The sequence below is a fragment of the Sciurus vulgaris genome, assembly GCF_902686455.1.
Source record: "Sciurus vulgaris genome assembly, chromosome: 6".
Lineage (NCBI taxonomy): Eukaryota > Metazoa > Chordata > Mammalia > Rodentia > Sciuridae > Sciurus > Sciurus vulgaris.
In genome coordinates, this window is record NC_136466.1 from 92,770,323 (window position 1) to 92,790,256 (window position 19,934).

The 19,934-nt window shown below is 33.1% G+C and overlaps 1 protein-coding gene across 7 annotated transcripts in view; it reads left to right on the forward strand.

Moving 5' to 3' along the window:
* The window catches only part of ARB2A (ARB2 cotranscriptional regulator A), a 530,196-nt gene that overhangs the window by 322,589 nt on the left and 187,673 nt on the right, over window positions 1-19,934 (forward strand). For all 7 annotated transcript variants that reach the window (XM_079146019.1, XM_079146024.1, XM_079146020.1 and 4 more), the window contains one exon: window positions 2,563-2,682. In XM_079146019.1, the coding sequence (XP_079002145.1) occupies window positions 2,563-2,682 (120 nt within the window). The remainder of the gene's footprint in view (window positions 1-2,562; window positions 2,683-19,934) is intronic.

Below are 19,934 nucleotides of genomic sequence, written 5' to 3' on the forward strand. Positions count from 1 at the left end.
AGTTCATTCAGGAGTTTTCTTAGGATTAGCACCTATAAGAAAGTAGGAGAAAAAAATAGAATTGGACAGAAGTTAGTAATAGTCACAACAAAGGTCTCAGCTTAGAAAATGTAACTAGAAGGCCAGGTTTCCTTAGATAGTCCCAGTTGAGACCCATTCTACCAGTACAATTACTGATAATATTTTCTGTATTCTCCATTGTTTGTACAATAAATTCTGTGGTCATTCCACATATATCTATAGAAATGTGTTAAGTATGTGGTCATTTAAAAGAATAGCTGTAGAGAATACATTTCTATAACTGCCACCAGTCAAGAAATGGAGCCCTGGAAGCCACCAGCAGTCTATTTTCCAGTCACAGTTTTTTTCTTCCTCAGTGTTAACTACTATACTGACATTTATGATAACCATTTTCCTACTTTTTAAATTAATGAAATCTAAATTATCAAAGTCTAAAAATTGCTACTATTATTTCTTTTGAATTATTATTCTTTCGTATTATACACAAACATCTTAGATATGGACAATTTCTTATTTATGTTACTAATATTGAGAATGTATTTGTATTTTCATATGACTTCACAGTTGTAGGTAATCAACTTGAAGAGAAATGTTGGATTTTTACTATTAATTTATTACATTAATATTTAATGAGCAAGAAAACAAAGCTCTTAGCCTCAAAAATTTGATGATCTTAACAAGTAATCACAGTATAGATCCTTTACTTCACTGATGGGAAGCACACACAAGATGTTGTCAGAGAATGTTGTTGAACCTTGGGATGACATGAAGACTTCCTAGATACCTCACTTGAGGACCAAAGACAAATGAAAATTGTGCAAGTAGTTAAAGGTAGTAGATGAATTGAGGGTAGCCTCACTTCCCAATTAAAGGAAATAGTCCAGACAGAAGAAAAGTATGGCACAAATAGGTCACTGCAAGTTCCTCCTGCGACTGGTAAACAGAGAGTGTTCCCTGTAGTCTCTCAGAAGGCAGAGGATGTCTTTTAGTCACTGTATTTTGCAGGGCCATCGTGAGATATTGTTCAAGAGATAGATGGATACCAGATCATGAAGTGCCTTGAATGTCATACTGAGGAATTTGAATTTCATCTTGAAGACAATGAGAAAACTTTAGTAAGCAGGGAGTGACTGACTTGGCAACATGATCATATTTGCATTTTTGGAAAGGAATTTGGAAAAAAGGAATTCTCTCTACAGAGTTAAAGCAATCCTAGGAACAGAAAAACAGGGATAGAAATTGTTGTAGTTATTCACGTATGAAATTTTATGAGAAAAGTGGACAGATTGAAGAGAGAGAATCAACAGGATTTTAACAGTTGATTAAGTGAGGATTTTGAGGGAGAAAGAAGTAAAAGATTATGCTCAAGTTTCAGCTGGACACAAGGAACAGACAATATCACAGCTTTGGAGAGTAAGTTTTAGTACAATGTTAAATTGGTCAAGTTAGAACTGTCTATAGGACTTCCAAAATGAAATGATCAGTAAGCAGTTGCCTTTGTGAATGTGGAGAGAAATCTAGGGCAGAGATTGACATGAAACAATAGCTTAATAAGTTATTGTAAAATTTCTAAGTTGAAAAATGTAAGTTGTGTTGGTTGTAGAATATCCATGACATTATGACATCCTTAAGAAATTAATCTTTTACTTTTAAAGCATCTAAGAATTAGTTGTGCAAAACATTTTCATGATGTTTAGTTCTTAGCCATTTATTTTTTATCAGTATTATTTAGCTTTTTTTTATTGTTTTCACATTATTTAGGTTTTAGCTTTCACCATAATATGTATCAACAGTAGAAATAAATACAGCAAAGTGAAGTTACTATAGAATATTTAAAATTTTGAACTATATATATATATATAGATAGATAGATAGATAGATAGATAGATAGATAGATAGATAAATAGATAGATTTGTTAGGATTTAGCAAATTAGGAAAAATGTAAAAACCCCTGGGTTTATATATTTAAGTTTCTCACAGTTCTATAAATAAAATGTATATAGAAAATGCTTTTAGAAAGAAGTATATGTTTTTAATAAATTCAATAGAAAGTATCCATTGTTCATTTTTTCCTTATTTTCAGCTTAGTTATTTAAAATCATATCAAATAATTTAGATATGTGTAATATAAACATTTCCAGATATAAATATAGGAACATAGCTAAATTTTTAGTGTTATGTTCTTTGAATCATAAAATCACTGTAACTGTCAGCTAACAATTCTAATGCTTTAAGACTTAGATACATTTTAATATCTCGGGTATACCTGGATTGTTTCCCTTAAAAATTAAATTTATTTTAAATAATTTGTTTCAAAGTTAATCTTAGCAGTAATTTACTAATAGTTTTAATGCTAATTTATTAATTTGTATTTATTAATTTAAATTAATTTATTAATTTAAAATTTCCTTGTAGTTCTTATGTATTGTGATTGTTTTGAATATGCTATAACCATCTTATATGTATGTAAGCATATAGCAAATGTTGATTACCATGATAGTAATTAAAGATGGTATATAATATATTTATTTTCTTTGTAGGAAAATGGTTCTCCTGAAGAACATGCAGTCTATGTCTGGGACCATTTCATAGCCCAGTCTGCAGCTGAGAATGTATTTTTTGTTGCTCACAGCTATGGAGGACTTGCTTTTGTTGAACTGGTAAGTGCACATTTAGTTGTATTTTTTTTTCTTTTTTTTTATTGTAAATAAGTGGGATACATGTTGTTTCTGTGTTTCTACATGGAGTAAAGGCATACCATTTGTGTAATCATAAATTTACATAGGGTAATGTTGTTTGATACATTCTGTTATTTTTTCTCTCCCCCCCCACCCTTCCCACCCCTCTCACCCCTCTTTTCCCTCTATACAGTCTTTCCTTCCTCCGTTCTTGCCACCCTCCCTAACCCTAACCCTAACCCTAACACTAACACTAACCCCTCCCACCCCCCATTATGTGTCTTCATCCGCTTATCAGCGAGATCATTTGTCCTTTAGTTTTTTGAGATTGGCTTATCTCACTTAACATGACATTCTCCGATTTCATCCATTTGCCTGCAAATGCCATAACTTTATCGTTCTTTATAGCTGAGTAATATTCCATTGTATATATATACCACTGTTTCTTTATCCATTCATCAATTGAAGGACATCTAGGTTGGTTCCACAATCTGGCTATTGTGAATTGAGCAGCTATGAACATTGATGTGGCTGTATCTCTGTAGTATGCTGATTTTAAGTCCTTAGGGTATAGGCCGAGGAGTGGGATAGCTGGGTCAAATGGTGGTTCCATTCCAAGCTTTCTGAGGAATCTCCATACTGCTTTCCAGAGTGGCTGCACTAATTTGCAACCCACCAGCATTGTATGAGTATACCTTTTTCCCCACATCCTCGCCAACACATATTGTTGCTTGTGTTCTTGATAATCGCCATTCTAATTGGGGTGAGATGGAATCTTAGGGTAGTTTTGATTTGCATTTCTCTTAATACTAAAGATGTTGAACATTTTTTCATATATCTGTTGATTGTTGTAGATCTTCTTCTGTGAAGTGTCTGTTCATTTCCTTAGCCCATTTGTTGATTGGTTTATTTGTATTTTTGGTGTAGAGTTTTTTGAGTTCTTTATAGATTCTGGAAATTAGTGCTCTATCTGAAGTATGAGTGGCAAAGGTTTTCTCCCACTCTGTAGGCTCTCTCTTCACATTACTGATAATTTCCTTTGCTGAGAGAAAGCTTTTTAGTTTGAATCTATCCCAGTTGTTGTAGTTGTATTTTTAATTGCCAATATCCTTACAATTTTATCCCCTCTATTCCCTTTTTTTGATATTATTTAACTTATTATATAAAGGATGACAATAGATATCTGGAGTAAATAATTTTGTGGTATTTATGAAGACTATACTAGTTTAAGATAACAGAGATTTTAGTTCTAACCAGAAATCTCTCTGCCTATTCCTTATTTACATATATTTTTAAATTTCTATATTGTAGTCCCAGTTTCTGTACATTTCACATTTATATTTCCTGTTTCTTTATGTATACCACTGATGCTTATATTTTCTGTAAAGTGTATAAAACTGGGAATATCTTGATAATTTTTCACTGACATTTTATCTCTATTATTTAGTACTTGGTACTTGGTCAGAATTTATGTAATTAGTACTAAGACTACCAGAAAGATTCCAATAATATGCTTCTAACTAGAATGCATTGCTTGGCCTTGCATTTCAAAATAATTTGTATTTCAAAATAATTGGACTTTTGGAGTTCATATGTAAAATTATGTGTACATGATAGAAAAAAAGCTTCCAAAATTTCTGAATTCTGTCTTTATTATATGCAGTATTGCAAATAGCACAATCTAATGCCAGTGTGGCAGTTGTTATATGATCAATACTAAAGATGCACTAATGAAGAAAGTACCTCTATGTTCATACTCCCTTGTGTCACCAGAAGATACCATCTCTGTAATAAAATGATTCATTTGATAAAAGTACACTTGATAATTTTAAATCCAAATAGATTAAAGTGAACATTAAAAGCAGGCACAATATCAATTGTCTGATTTTTGTGTTTCTAGACTTTGGTGAGTATTTCTATATGTTTTGGAAACTACATATATTCCCATGTCCTTTTCAACTGCCTTATGCATTATTGTTTCCATACATGATTTAGATATAAACCGATGGTGACTTCTGACACCTGAGAATACTTTAGCCAACCTAAATCTACAAAGTCTTATGCTATTTTAAGATCAATAAATAAATCACTTATTTCTTTAATTTATTTCCGTTTTTTGAGATTATTTTCAAATACTTTTACTGTGCTAAATTTATTTATTCATACTTAACAGATATCTTAAGCTAGCTCTTTAGCACATTAATGTGGTATATTTTTAAAAATACGAATGTTGCTTTTCAAATAATTCCTTCCAAACACTACAGATATATAACTACACAGACATAGATGCAGACAGCTTATTTTTTCTCTATAAGCCATTAAACTACTTAAAATATAAACTTTTTTGACTTTAAGAGTGACTTAAAATGTGTGAGGACCTGAAACTTAATCAAATTTCAGTTTTCTATAAGAAATTCCTGTTTCTTTTTCTGCATTCAGTTTATAAAACCTTTATCATACCAAATTTGAAATTTAAGTGTATTTTGAACCATTTTAAAAATGAACTTAAGATGCCAGGGTTGACAGATGACCAGTATGTCAGTCCTGTTTTGCCTGTCCTTCTTGTCACACACTGGTGGATATTTCTCCACTTTTGTTCCACTTTAATATAAAGCACACAGATGTTTCAGAACAAGACTTGACTTCTGACCTTGAGGCTATTAGGGTCAGGGTCCTCAGGGCCTGTGAAATTATCACAAGCTGAGCTAAAGTTTTTCTCCATCACAGGAAGTAACCAGTAAGTAAGAAGTTAAAAAGGAGCTTTGTCAGAGAGACAAGATGGTCTCAGTAAGGGTCAGCTTCTGTAGTCTGCTATCTCTGCAGGAGGCACATGCTTGGGAGGAGGAATATAATATAACCACTGGCACATCACATATCTGTCAGGCAACACCAGGGCTGAGAAGTCTATTTAATGTAATATACCTTGTTTAGGTTTTAAAATATGAATGGCAATTATCTCAACTTTCTATATATGCTACTTTTTGAGAAATAACTGATTGTGGTATGTAATAGAGGTATACAGATGGTGGCAACTGAAGAAATAGTGCTTTCTGACCTAATAAAATGGATTCCTCTAAGCAAATAACATAGTACACTGATGAGTTTAATCTTGATATTTTACAAACTCAAATATATTTCAGTTCATTGTGTTTCTTTTTCAAAAGGCTTTTTAAAAGCATTGTTAAAGAAAACAAACATGGAAATGATTTTAAACCTTTTGATTTTGCTAAAACTAAATAATTTTCTTTCATATTCTAATCTTAGGGAAAAGTCATGGTGTTTAAAATGTTAACAAATATTCTCTCTGGATTTTTCAAAATTGTTTTACACATGTTCAAAATTTAATATAGCTTTATAAGAGCGAATTGTGAAGATTAATATATAAATCATAAATTATTAATTAGTTTTTCTCAATAGTGCATTGTATGTATCATACATCAAATACTTTGGATTTCAGTATAATTTTTTTTTGTTTTTTCAGTGCTAGGGATCGAACTCAAGACCTTGTGCATGCAAAGCAAGTGCTCAGCCACTAGCTACACTCCCAGCCCCTAAATTTTTTAAATTGTCCTATAATTTTACTACTGAAAAGAGGTGTGTTCTCTGTCTCTCTCTCACACACACATAAACACACTCAGACTTTATAGCATTATGTTTGAGTGCATTTTTTTACCACTTGTTTTATACCTGCTAAAATTAGTAATCATAATTAGAATACACATACCAGATTCATTTGGAAGACATCTACATAAATAAGTTCACTGGTGTTGTTTTTTGTTTGTTAGTTGTTGATGTTGTTTGTTTGCTTTTTACTATGCTAAAGATCAGACCCAGGGCTTTACACATGGTAGGCAGGCATTTTGACATTGATCTGCATCCTAGCCCTTTTTTAAATGTTTATTTTGAGACAGGGTCTCACTAAGTTGCCCAGACTGGCTGCTAACTTTTGATCCTCCTGCCTCAGCCTTCTGAGTAGCTATGATTCTAGGCATGCACCATCGTGCCTGTCTCACATTTTTCTTTAGGTCATGAATGTCAGGAAAATTTATTTTAATGTAAACGGTGTGACAAGTACAGTTTCACCAATAAATGCAATTACTTTTAGTACTTATTGTTTGAATAACAGGTACCAGTAAGAATTCAGGATGAAATGTATCTTGACATTCACTAAATGAAAACTGTGTATAATTGTTGGTTAAAATTAAATGTGCTGCTAATAGATATCTGAAGATAAATTACTTTTAAATTTTAGAGCACAAAATTATAGAGCTTTCATATTGTGTTAGTTATTGTTTGTGAAAACTGAGAACATTATTTCCTACATTAAAATGTTGACTTTCTCCTGAAAAATATATTATTTTCAGAACTAATGCTCATTTTATGATAGTAAATTTGGACTGTTACCAGGTCTAATTTCATGAAAACCATGTACAGTTTATAAGAAAAATTACACTAAATTACACGCCTTTCTGTCTTTTTGCTTTCATCATGTAGTAACAATTCACATTTCTAATTTGCTAAACTTTCTGTGATTCTAGTAAAAATAGGTATTGATAAGACTGTTCCTGTATCTATCCTAGCATTCAGTAATTAAAAATGTATTTATTTTATGAATTGATAGTGAATGTTTCAAAGTAACTACCTTTCTTTTACCTCTTCTATATATTTAAAGTATCACCAATATTTACAGTTATTAAACCATCATTTATAAAGTCTTTAATTTGTCTTAGAAAATTTATTTTATAACTGTTAGAATTAGTAATCATAATCAGAATGCCCCTACCAGATTTATTTAGAAGACATCTACAAATAATGGAGCTTATTTTTGTCTTATTAGTTGTTAAAACGTAAGGTTGTTTTTAAAAATTAACTGTCATTTTAATACAAGGCAATATTTGACCTTTTTCATTACTTCTTCTCCAGCCATTTTGATAAAGTGATTCATTGCTTCTATTACTAGCCATTTCAGAGTGTTTTGTTCTTGTCTTTGCAAGCAATGATCAGATTGGCAAAATCAAGTAACCTTAAATTTGTCTTTTTTTTCATAATAAATTGGCTTTCCTTGTCAGTGCCCAGTTACCAATCTCAGCTCACCTTACCGCCCCTGTTTGCAGTGCTCAATAAATCAATCTGCATTCGGATTTCATTCCTTAAATAAGTGTGCTCATATTTTTTTATAAAACATATTAAATATTTTATTACATATGTTTCAGTAGTTTATTGAATACTCTCAATATAAAAAAATCATTTTCTTTATTATTTGCATTTCCTTTTCCATGTTATTAGTGGTATGTTCACAACTACCATTAAAAACATCACTTAGAAATGTGTGAAAACAGCTCCTTTTGATAATGTCTCTACCCACTTTTGATTTTGGTTTCTCCATGCTTGTCAGCACTTGATTGGCACCTCACTTGCATGTGAATTAAGGAATGAGAGGAACTCTATTTTCTGCCATTGTTCCATGCTGGGCTCCCTGGCCTCTAGGCAGCCTAAGCTGCCCTTGAGCAGCTGATAGAGGACTAGTTTTTGGACATAACTGTGTGAGGACACTCAACCTCAGTCTACAAAGGTTGATCTTTTTAAATTGCCTAGAGCATAATTTAGATTTACACTGAATAAAAGGTAGAATAAAATTAAAATCTTCTTTTACTGTTAGGCACATCAGCTAACTATTACCTTAAGGAAGTATCATTTTATTTTGTCCACAAAGAACAAAGTAAATTAGTCATTTGTAAGATGTCTACTTAATATGATCAATGGGAATAGCTAAAAGTTGGAGTGCTGGGAATCAAGAATTGAGGGGAGGTAAAATGAGAAGATAAACCAGAGAAATATTGAGTCAAAATAGTATCAAAATAATTCAGGCTGAAAAAAACTCTTACAAACCTACTTTAAAGTCTAGGTTAAAAAAAAATCTGTAAAAGTAAGGTGTCATTGTAATGAAACCACAAAAATTGTTCTACTTAGATTTTTTTTTTTTGGGGGGGGTCTATCTTGACTTGTCCAAATGATCTAAAAACAACTTAAGAACAGATCAAATATTGTTTCCAAATTTGAGACCACAAGATATTACAATATAAATAGTTGAATATCTGTACTACCAGAGAGTTTAAGCCTTAAAATAACTTTTATTAATAAATTTATTAATTTTCCCTCCTCTCCATTTAAATATTGATTGATTTGGAAATTCTGCCTGATCAATTCTCTCACACTAGTGCTATTCTTTTTACTCTGGTATATGTTTCTTATAATCTTCAACTCATTCTTCTAAGTACTGAGTTTCAATAAAAGGAAAACTATTAAACTAAAGTCTATCTTCACAATACGATATGGCAGTCGATGGAATAAGCCTAGAAGACCTTCCATTTCATTTCAACCAATTATTTAATGTTAACTTTAATCTAATAATTAGCTTATTTTGGCATGTTTTCATTTTTTAAACTTTTTTAGATAAAACTTACATATCTGTATTGAGATATAATAGGGAGTTTTTGAGGCTTATTGAGATATAATTCATATACCATAAACTTCATCCTTCAAAGAGTATAATCCAATGGTTTTAGCATATTCACAAAGTTATAAAACCATAACCCATGTCTAGTTCCCCCAAATTTGAGAGTACTAGATATTTCAAAATGAGTCATCTTAAATATATGCCTTAAGAATTTGTTTTTGTTAATTTTTCTAGATTGTATAAGGATCAATTTAATTTTTTGAATCTAGGTATTCTGTTTTCCCAGAACTATTTGTTGAAAAAGACTATTGTTTCCCTTCTGATTTGTCTTAGCACCCTTGTCAAATCAGCTAAATATAAATGAAGGGCGTCCTCATGTCAGTGCCACATTAACTTGCTTATTATAATTTTGTAGTGAGTTTTAAAATTAGAAAGAGATTCAGTTTTGTTCTTTTCAAGTTTGCTCAAGGCCCCTTGCATTTCCATATGAATTTTAGGACAATTTGTTAATTTCTATAACAAAGAGAAGGAACATGTATTTTGATTGGAATTGATTAAATTTGTAGGTCAGTTTAGGGGTTTTGCTTTTAATCATATTATCTTTTCAATCCATGAACATGGTTTTTTTTTTTTTTTTTTTTCCATTTATTTAGGTCTTTTCAAAAATACTTTGTAGGGGCTGGGGTTGTGGCTTAGGGGTAGAGCACTTACCTAGCATGCGTGAGGCACTGGGTTTGATTCTCAGCACCACATAAAAAAAATAAAGATGTTGTGTCCAACTACAACTAAAATATATTTTTAAATGCTTTGTAGTTTTTAGTAGACATCTTACAGTATTTTTGTGTGAAATTTATCCCTAAGTATTTTTTTAAATATTTTTTTAGTTGTCAATGTACCTTTATTTTATTTATTTATATGCGATGCTGAGAATCGAGCCCAATGACTCACACATGCTAGGCAAGCACTCTACCACTGAGCTACAGCCCCAGCCCCCTAAGCATTTTTTTTTTTTTGTTATTCTATGTGAAATTGTTTTCTTAATTTCATTTTCAGATTGTTCATTACTAGTATATAGAAAAATGATTGATCTTATAAATTGATCATGTATCCTATAACCTGAATTCATTTATTAGTTCAAAGAATTTTGTGGATCCCTTAGAATTTTCTACATTCAAGACTATATCATTTATGAATATAAATATTTTACATATTCCTTTCAAATCTGGATGCTATTTATTTATTAATTTTTGCCTATTTGCCCTGACTGGAAAGAACTTCCTATGCAAGATTGGATGAAAGTTGGCTAGAGTGAACATTCTTGTTTTGCTCTTAAGGGGAAAACATGCAGTGTTTCACCATTATGTATGATGTTGGCTGTGATGTTTTTTCAATATGTGATGTACTATTTCCCATAAGATACTGGTGTGCTTATAATGCTTCAGTTGCCCCAAGATCAGATTATTGAGAAGGCTTCTGAAATGGAGAAAAATTTCACTAATCTTTAATAACGATCTTTTTGTAAAAAAATGATCCACACTGTTCCACTGGAATACCTTCAAAAGAGATTTTTTTTGTATACCCACATAGTCTATATCCAGTCCTTAATGCCCTCCCTGCATCTGAATAGCTGAGAGATTGGCCACTATATCTCTCTGTTTAATAAAGAAAACCAGGAAACCAAAGAACCTGGCAAGATTAGCATAATTACTCATTAAGGAGAATTCAGAGAAATTGAAATATTAATTTTGTTAAATGTAAATCTTTACATAAGAAGTATTTGTTTTATAGAAAACCTTGATGCGATTTTGTACACTACTGCAAATGTGAGAGTGTGATTGACTTTTGTAAACCTTTCTAAGGAATGTAGAAAAATATTTTAATCAATTAATGACCTGTTTTTACTGTATAGCCTTATGATAATCACTTGTAAGCTCTCCCACAAATAAAAATTCCCAACTATATTAAGTCCTATGATTTGATATCTCACATTAAAAAATACTTTGAGAGCAAAACATTTTATAATCAAAGCCATTTAACTTCTATCTCAGAAGTTAGCACCCTCCTTATTAAATAATTTACTCAAATCAACTCAGGAGAGCTAGGTAGGCTCAGACTCAAAGCATACTGGATCCGAGCTTGTGGGAATGAAAATGGAAACCAGATGTAGGCAAAGGTCTCATTTCTAGAGTTCAGAATGGTTTCAGGAGGAGCAAATTCAGCTACAGTGGCTGACTTTGGAGGGAATAGCAGGTAAGCTGTTACTAGTTAGGTATCTATATAGTTTGGTAACTGAAGTTTGAATAGGAGGTGTAATCTGGTTACAGGGAATTGAAAATTTAGGCATTTGGTGGTAAGTGAGCAAACAATGTGGTAGCTGGTTCTACAAGGATATCTTCTCCCATCGTACCTCACCTCACTACCTTATAAAAAAAAAGAAAAAATAGTAGGCTCTGGCACCAGGGAAGGATAACAAAGTAGGTGTAAAGCTTTACCCCTTTATCTACCAGTTCTGAAGTGGAATCCTTTTCAAAGCAAGAAAGAGGCAACAGGAGTAGTAGACATAAAAATCAGGAGCATTTGGAGTAATCAATCAGGGAAGCATTCCAATTATGTGACTTAGGTCAGAATGGAATGGAGTAGAATACTGCATGACATTCCTATACCTAAGGCTTATGTTTGATACACTCCTTATCTGGTGTCTGTGGTAATAAAGATGGGAAGGAAGAGCTCTTTTTTCCTTCTTTGGTGGCCCAGATGATCACATTATGGATCCAAAACTTTCTTGGGCCTCAAAGACTGTTAAAGCAATACTTAGCCAAGTGCAGCAGAGCACACCTGTAATCCCAGTGGCTTGGGAATCTGAGGCAGCAATTTAGCAAGGTCCTCAGCAACTTAGTGAGATCCTGTCCCAAATAAAAAGGGCTGGGAATGTGGCTTAGTGATTAAGCACCCCTGGGTTCAATCACTGGTGCCTAAAAATAAAGCAAAACAGACAAACAAAAAGCAATATTATTCTAGGCCTCTATAAACTTCATAATTAGAGACTTTTAAGCTCCTCTACATATCAATGTTTTCTCACCTCAAATTTTTTGTTATTGGTTTTCAACACTTTTTTTGTTTTGTTTTGTTTTGGTGCTAGGGATTTAACCCAGAGCCTGAACATGCTAATGTGTTCTATCACTGAGCTATACACAACCCTTCAACACTGTTTTCATTAAATGAATTTAGATCACAATAAAGCCACTTCAACCACAAAAGTTCGACTTTGTAGAAATTATTTCTTGGAATTAAGATTGAATATTATGCCCTCAAGACAAGAAATGGTTTGCAAAATTGCTATTAAAGATATTCGTTTGTTTATTTGATTGAACATGCCCACTGTATACAAGTATTATGGAAACATTAAAATACATGCTTCCTTGGCCTCAAGAAAGTTAAAATCTAAACAGGAAATATATTTAAACAAAAATATTAAGATAGAAGAGTAATTGTGAAATGGGATAACACCAAAAAGAAGTCATTATGTTAACTTCCCCAGTATAAAAATTCATAAAGCAAATTTGTCTTGGAGTTAAGTAACAAAAATAATTGTTTCTGTTAATGAATTGATATGCACTTTTTGTCAGAACTATATATTTGGTTTTTGTCTTCTAAAAACCCAGGGCCATGGTTATTTTTCCATTTCAGTGATTATTCTCAACCTCAGTATCTTGTTCAGTGTCCTACTTCATAGCTGTCTTTTGCTTGAAGTCACCTGAGAATTCTGTTTTTAACTGAGAGATAATAACAAATCCATTATTTTTGTTGATTTTTTACCATGCTTCCCAGCTTGGCTAGATATGTATATATACTCAATAAATAGCTGTTGATCCTAAATTTATATACAGGTAATTTTCACAACCAGATCTCAGATAATGCTATATTGGATCATAATGAAAAAAGTAGAACCTGAGCTTTCATATAGAGCCATAGGATTGAATAAACAAGATGAACAAGGAAGCAAAGTTTATCACTTAAATTTTAGAAATGGGGATATTAAAGTTAGTATCCTTTAATACAAAAGAGTTTCAGTCTTTGGCCCTGAAAGTTTGGACACTTGGGAGAACTACTAATGGAAAGACGTTATTGAAATCTCTTATCAGGGGAAGTAGCCAAACCTAACCCTAACCCCAAATTTAGTTAGATTTTCTATGATTAAATTGAATAAGTTAAATTTTATATCTTCTAGAAATGAATTTTCCTATTTAAGTACTTATTAGTCATCTCTGTTTAGGCTGCTGTAACAAAAATACTATAGACTGTGGCTTAAACAACAAACATGAAGGTGCCAACAGATCCTATCTCTGTTGAAAGCTATTTTTGTTGTGTAGATAGTCACCTTCTTGCTGTATTCTCACATGACAGGGGTATGGCTGGTTATCTAGTCTCTTCCTCTTCTTGTAAGAATACTAATTCCATCATACTTGAATATCATGACTTTATTTTAACCCTAAGGTGTGTTGTGGGGGGTGAGGGGGGGGTCCTACTTTCTGGTACTATTACATTGGGGCTAGGGTTTCAACATATGTATTTGGGGGAAACACAAATATGCAATCCATAACTTACCACTTCATGTGTATACATTCATTCCATCCCAACAGCCCCAGAAGTCTTAATTTGTCCCTGTAGTACATCCCTAAAGTTCAGAATCTCATCTAATTATCTAAATTAAATATAGTGAGACTCCAAGTATGATTCATTCTGTGGTAAAATTCCTTTCTAGCTGTGAACCTGTGAAAGCAAACAAGTTATATGCTTCCAAAATACAATGTTGGATCAGCTTAGGATAGAATAGCTTAGGATATTTCCATTCCAAAAGGGAGAAATAGAAGAAAAGAAATGGGTGATAGGTCCCCAGTAAGTTCAAAATTTGTTGAGATCTTAAGACACAGGCACAATCTATGGCTGCATACTCTGACCTCCAGGCCCACTGGGATGGCAATGTTACCTGCAAGGTATTCTCATGCCTCAGCTATCTGCTGGGGCCTTCCCCATGTCTTTGGGAGGGGTCCTGCTTCTACATCTCTAGCAAGCAGAGCTACTGCTCCCATGATTTCTGTTGGACACATTTGCCATAGTAAAACCTTGATGGTCTCTAAATTGCCTTCAAAGCCATTTTTTCCTTTTCTTGAAGATAGTGCAACTTCACATCTAAACAGATTTATTATGATAGCCTGTAGAATGTAAGAAGTCTGACAGCCTTCCTTCTCCTCCTCTTTTCCTTCCTTCTTCCTCCTATCTCCTCCTTCAGTTCAAACTGGACGTGTTCTTGCTGGAGCATCTAATTAAATCATGGTTTATGCCCATACTACTCTACTTATCTAATGTTTGCTCAGCCACACTTTTAGTGCTCTTTTCAGAACATCTTTCTCATTTTTTGAATAATGAGTAAACTGAGAATTTTCCAAGTCTGTAAGCTCTACATTCTTTTTGCTTAACAATGCCTTCTTCATTTCTCTTCTTTTCTCATTTCACTATACAGTCAGGCATACCCAAACTAATCCTCCAAAACATAGAAATATCCTCAGTTTAGCACCCAGTTTCTTTGCTCACTACCCCATTGTTTTGCTCACAAGTTCTACTTTACACAAAACACTAGACTACAAACACAGTTCAGCCAAGTTCCTTGCCACTTTATCTCAAAGATTGCTTTTCCTTTAATTGTCCAATAATGTGTTCCTCATTTCCATTTGAGACCTCATCAGACTTGCCTTTAACCACATTTCTATCAACATTTGTACAAGATTATATAGCATTTTCTGAGAAGCTGGAAACTTTCTTTACAGCTCTCTTTTCTGTCTGAGCCCTCACCAGTATGGCCTTTAAGTATTGGGAACATTGTCATTTGTAGTATACACTTACAAACTCTTCAAATTCAAGTGCCACTTTTTCACTTTTAGCTCTTTCTTATAGTAGCACCCCACTTATTGATACCAATTTCTGTTAGTCAGTTTGGTCTGCTATGTTAGAAGTACCATAGTCTGGGTGACTTCAGTAACATTTATTTCTCACAGTTATAGAGACTAGGAAGTCCTCCATCAGGGCCTTTGCATGATCAAGTTCTGGTGAGGACCTTCTTACTTGTTTACACCTGGCCATTTTGTTAGGTTTTCAAGTCATGGGGTATGGGAGACCTAGTCTCTCCCTCTTCTTATAAGGATACTAATTCCATCATAGGGGGCTGTACCCTCATGATGTCATCTAAACCTGATTTCTTCCCAAAGGTCTGATTTCCTAATTCCATCTGATTGGGAGGTTTAATATAGGAATTTGTGGGCAAGGGAGAACACCAACATGAAATCTATAAGATTAGTGTATTCAGATTTCTTCTTAGTTTTCCATACCTCACATGAATTTTCATCTTTAAAAAATGTTTATTAAACAACATTAGGGTACAAATACAAGTATGCTATTCCAGCATTTCAGTGACAATTTTATAATTGAATTAAGCAATTAAAAAGTATTCTCACTCTTAATGTGACTAGTTTATGCCTAATTGTTTGTCTAGCTTGATGTTTAACTTCTAATCTCTTCTCTGTAAATAGTTCTTTACTCCATTGAACAGACATCTTTATTAGAAGAAAAATCTGAAGCTTATCTTTCAAAAGGAGTGCCACTGGACAGAAAGATAAAACAAATTTAATTTTCTCTGACAATACAAACTTCCAATTTTCACTCCTTTTTGTTTGTTTGTGTTCTACTCAATGTTCTTTTTTTTAAATTCATTTTTATTGTAAACAAGTGGGATACATCTTATTTCTCTGTACATGAAGTAGAGGCATACCATTTTTGTAATCATACATTTACCTAGGGTAATAGTTTTTGATTCATTCTGTTATTTTTTTATTCCCCCATCCTCCCACCCCTCTTATCCCTCTATTCAGTTCCTCCTTCCTCCATTCTTGCCCCCCTCCCACCCCCCATTATGTATCATCATCCACTTGTCAGCGAGATCATTCATCCTTTAGTTTTTTGAGATTGGCTTATCTCACTTAGCATGATATTCTCCAGTTTCATCCAGTTGCCTGCAAATGCCATAATTTTATAATTCTTTATGGTTGAGTAATATTCCATTGTATATGTATACCACAGTTTCTTTATCCATTCATCAATGAAGGGCATCTAGGTTGGTTCCACAATCTGGCTATTGTGAATTGAGCAGCTATGAACATTGATGTGGCTGTATCTCTGTAGTATGCTGATTTTAAGTCTTTTGAGTATAGGCCAAGGAGTGGGATAGCTGGGTCAAATGGTGGTTGCATTCCAAGTTTTCTGAAGAATCTCCACACTGCTTTCCAGAGTGGCTGCACTAATTTGCAGCCCTACCAGCAATGTATGAGTGTACCTTTTTCCCCACATCCTCGCCAACACCTGTTGTTTCTTGTATTCTTGATAATTGCCATTCTAATTGGGGTGAGATGGAATCTTAGGGTAGTTTTGATTTGCATTTCTCTTATTACTAAAGATGTTGAACATTTTTTCATATATCTATTGATTGCTTGTAGATCTTCTTCTGTGAAGTGTCTGTTCATTTCCTTAGCCCATCTGTTGATTGGGTTATTTGTATTCTTCGATAGATGCAGAAAAAGCATTTGATAAACTACAGAATCCCTTCATGCTCAAAACACTAGAATAAATAGGGATAGTGGGAACATTCCTTAACATTGTAAAGGCCATCTACGCGAAGCCCATGGCCAATATCATTCTAAATGGTGAAAAACTGAAAGCATTCCCCCTAAAAACTGGAACAAGGCAGGGATGCCCTCTTTCACCACTTCTATTCAACATTGTCCTCAAAACTCTAGTCAGAGCAATTAGTCAAACCAAGGAAATTAAAGGGATACGAATAGGAAAAGAAGAACTCAAACTATCCCTGTTTGCTGATGACATAATTATATACTTAGAGGAACCTGGAAATTCCACCAGAAAACTCTTAGAACTCATAAGTGAATTCAGTAAAGTAGCAGGATATAAGATCAATGCTCATAAGTTCAATGAATTTTTATACATAAGTGATGAATCTTCAGAAAGAGAAGTTAAGAAAACTACCCCATTCACAATAGCATCGAAAAAAATAAAATACTTGGGAATCAATCTCACAAAAGAGGTGAAAGACCTCTACAATGAGAACTACAGAACACTAAAGAAAGAAATTAAAGAAAACCTTACAAGATGGAAAGATCTCCCATGTTCTTGGATAGGCAGAACTAATACTGTCATAATGGCCATACTACCAAAAGTGCTATACAGATTCAATGCAAATTCCAATTAAAATCCCAATGACATACCTTACAGAAATACAACAAGCAATCATGAAATTCATCTGGAAGAGTAAGAAACCCAGAATACCTAAAGCAATCCTTAGCAGAAAGAGTGAAGCAGGAGGTATCGTAATACCAGACCTTCAACTATACTACAAAGCAATAGTAACAAAAATGGCATGGTATTGGCACCAAAATAGACAGGTGGATCAATGGTACAGAATAGAGGATATGGACACAAACCCAAATAAATACAATTTTCTCATACTAGATAAAGGGGCCAAAACTATGCAATGGAGAAAAGATAGCCTCTTCAACAAGTGGTGCTGGGAAAACTGGAAATCCATATGCAGCAGAATGAAACTGAACCCCTATTTATCACCCTGCACAAAACTCAACTCAAAATGGATCAAGGATCTTGAAATCAGACCAGAGACCCTGCATCTTATAGAAGAAAAAGTAGGTCCAAATCTTCCACATGTCGGCTTAGGATCAGACTTCCTTAACAGGACTCCCATAGCACAAGAAATAAAAGCAAGAATCAACAACTGGGATAGATTGAAACTAAAAAGCTTTCTCTCAGCAGAGGAAACTATCAGCAGTTCGAAGAAAGAACCTACAGAGTGGGAGAAAATCTTTGCCACGCATACTTCAGATAGAGCACTAATTTTCAATTTTGGCTTTTTTGCCGTTATAAGGTATCAAGTAATGCTTTATTGTTGTAAAGGTTGGTTTTCTATAAGTTTCTAATAGCCCATCTACCATGACAAAGAAGCCTTGACTTTCTCTGTAAAGTGATGCCCAATAAATTGTAAGAGTAAAATAATGTACATCAATGGCTTGCATATTGCCTTTATTGTATTATTGTTCATCTTACCCCAGAAAAATTTCTAGTTGTAATAACATTAATAGTGTAATGAAAGTTGCTACCTCTGTTATAGGTTCAGCCTCAAATCTTCAGTTCTGCTCCCTATTATACATTTTAGGGCATCTATCCAAATATATATTTATATTATATTTAAATATCAAATATGTAGTAATATATTAGATACTTTCCTACATTCATATGTGAATACACCACCAGTGAAATTCTACATTGTGTAGAATGGAATCCTAATTAGAATAAGTTATATGCCATGTATGTATAATATGTCAAAATACACTCTACTATTATATATATCTAAAAAGAACAAAATTTTTAAAAAGTAAAACAAAATATAAATTTTAATTTTTGGTAACATTTGCATTTTCCCTAAGATCTTTTACCAGGTTCTTAGAACAGATACCTTCTTATTTAATGGCTGTGTTAAGAGTCTTTCTCACTCGTGTGGATCTCTGTCATTGCTGTCATTATGGAATCCATATTATCTGGCAGCCAGCCATAATGTCCTAAGACATGACTGGGTCATGACAGTCTGAAACAACTCAGCATTGTATTTGAAGATGAACTTTTAAAATAGACCTAGTATTTATGAGTGTTTTATATGTTAGAAGCAGCACCATCATATTTATGCTCATCATAAACATCTCCAAAGCTTAAATCATATTTGGTGTGCATCAGGCAATTGTCCTAAGCAATTGGTACATGTTATCTCCTTTAATCATAACAATTTTATGAGATGAGTACTATTATTACCATTTTACAGATGAGAAGCATTTAAATATACTTTTCTGTCTTATTACCCCTCACTTTTGTTATAGTTGGGTTTTTGTTTGCCAATACCTATGAATAAACAATATAATATACTAACTATAGTGATCTTTTTACTTTTAATTGACATATTTATGATAAAATACATGTTTTGAGATATATATATATATATATATATATATATATACTGTAATAATCAAATTAGGCTAACTAGAGTTCCCTTGCCTAAAATACTTATTATTTCTGTGTGTTGGGAACTTTATAGTCTCCTAATTATTTTGAAATATTTAATAAATTGTTTAGACTACAGATGCCATACTGTGCTATAGAACAGTAGAACTAATTCTTCCTGTCTGTCTGTATTTAGTAACAATTATCCAGCCTCACTCACACGTCCTTTCTAACCTTTAATGACCTCTATTCTACTTTTATGAGATCAGTTTTTTTAATATCCACATATGACTAAGAACATGCAGTATTTGTCTTTTTGTGCATGGCTTATTTCACTTAACATAATGACTTCCATTTTTGTTCATATTGGCATAAATAATAGAATTTCATTCTTTTTATGACTGAATAATACTCCTTTGTCTACAAATACCACATCAGTGGACACCTACATTATTCCTTTATCTTGGCTATTGTGACTAGTGCTACAGTAAGCATGGTGGTGCAGGTGTCTGTTCTAGATAATGATTTCATTTTCTTTGGATATACTCAGTAGTAAGATTGCTGGATCATATGGTAGTTCTGTTTTCAGTTTTTTGAGCAATGGCACTACTATTTTCTATCATGACCATACTAAGTTATATTTCCACTAACAGTG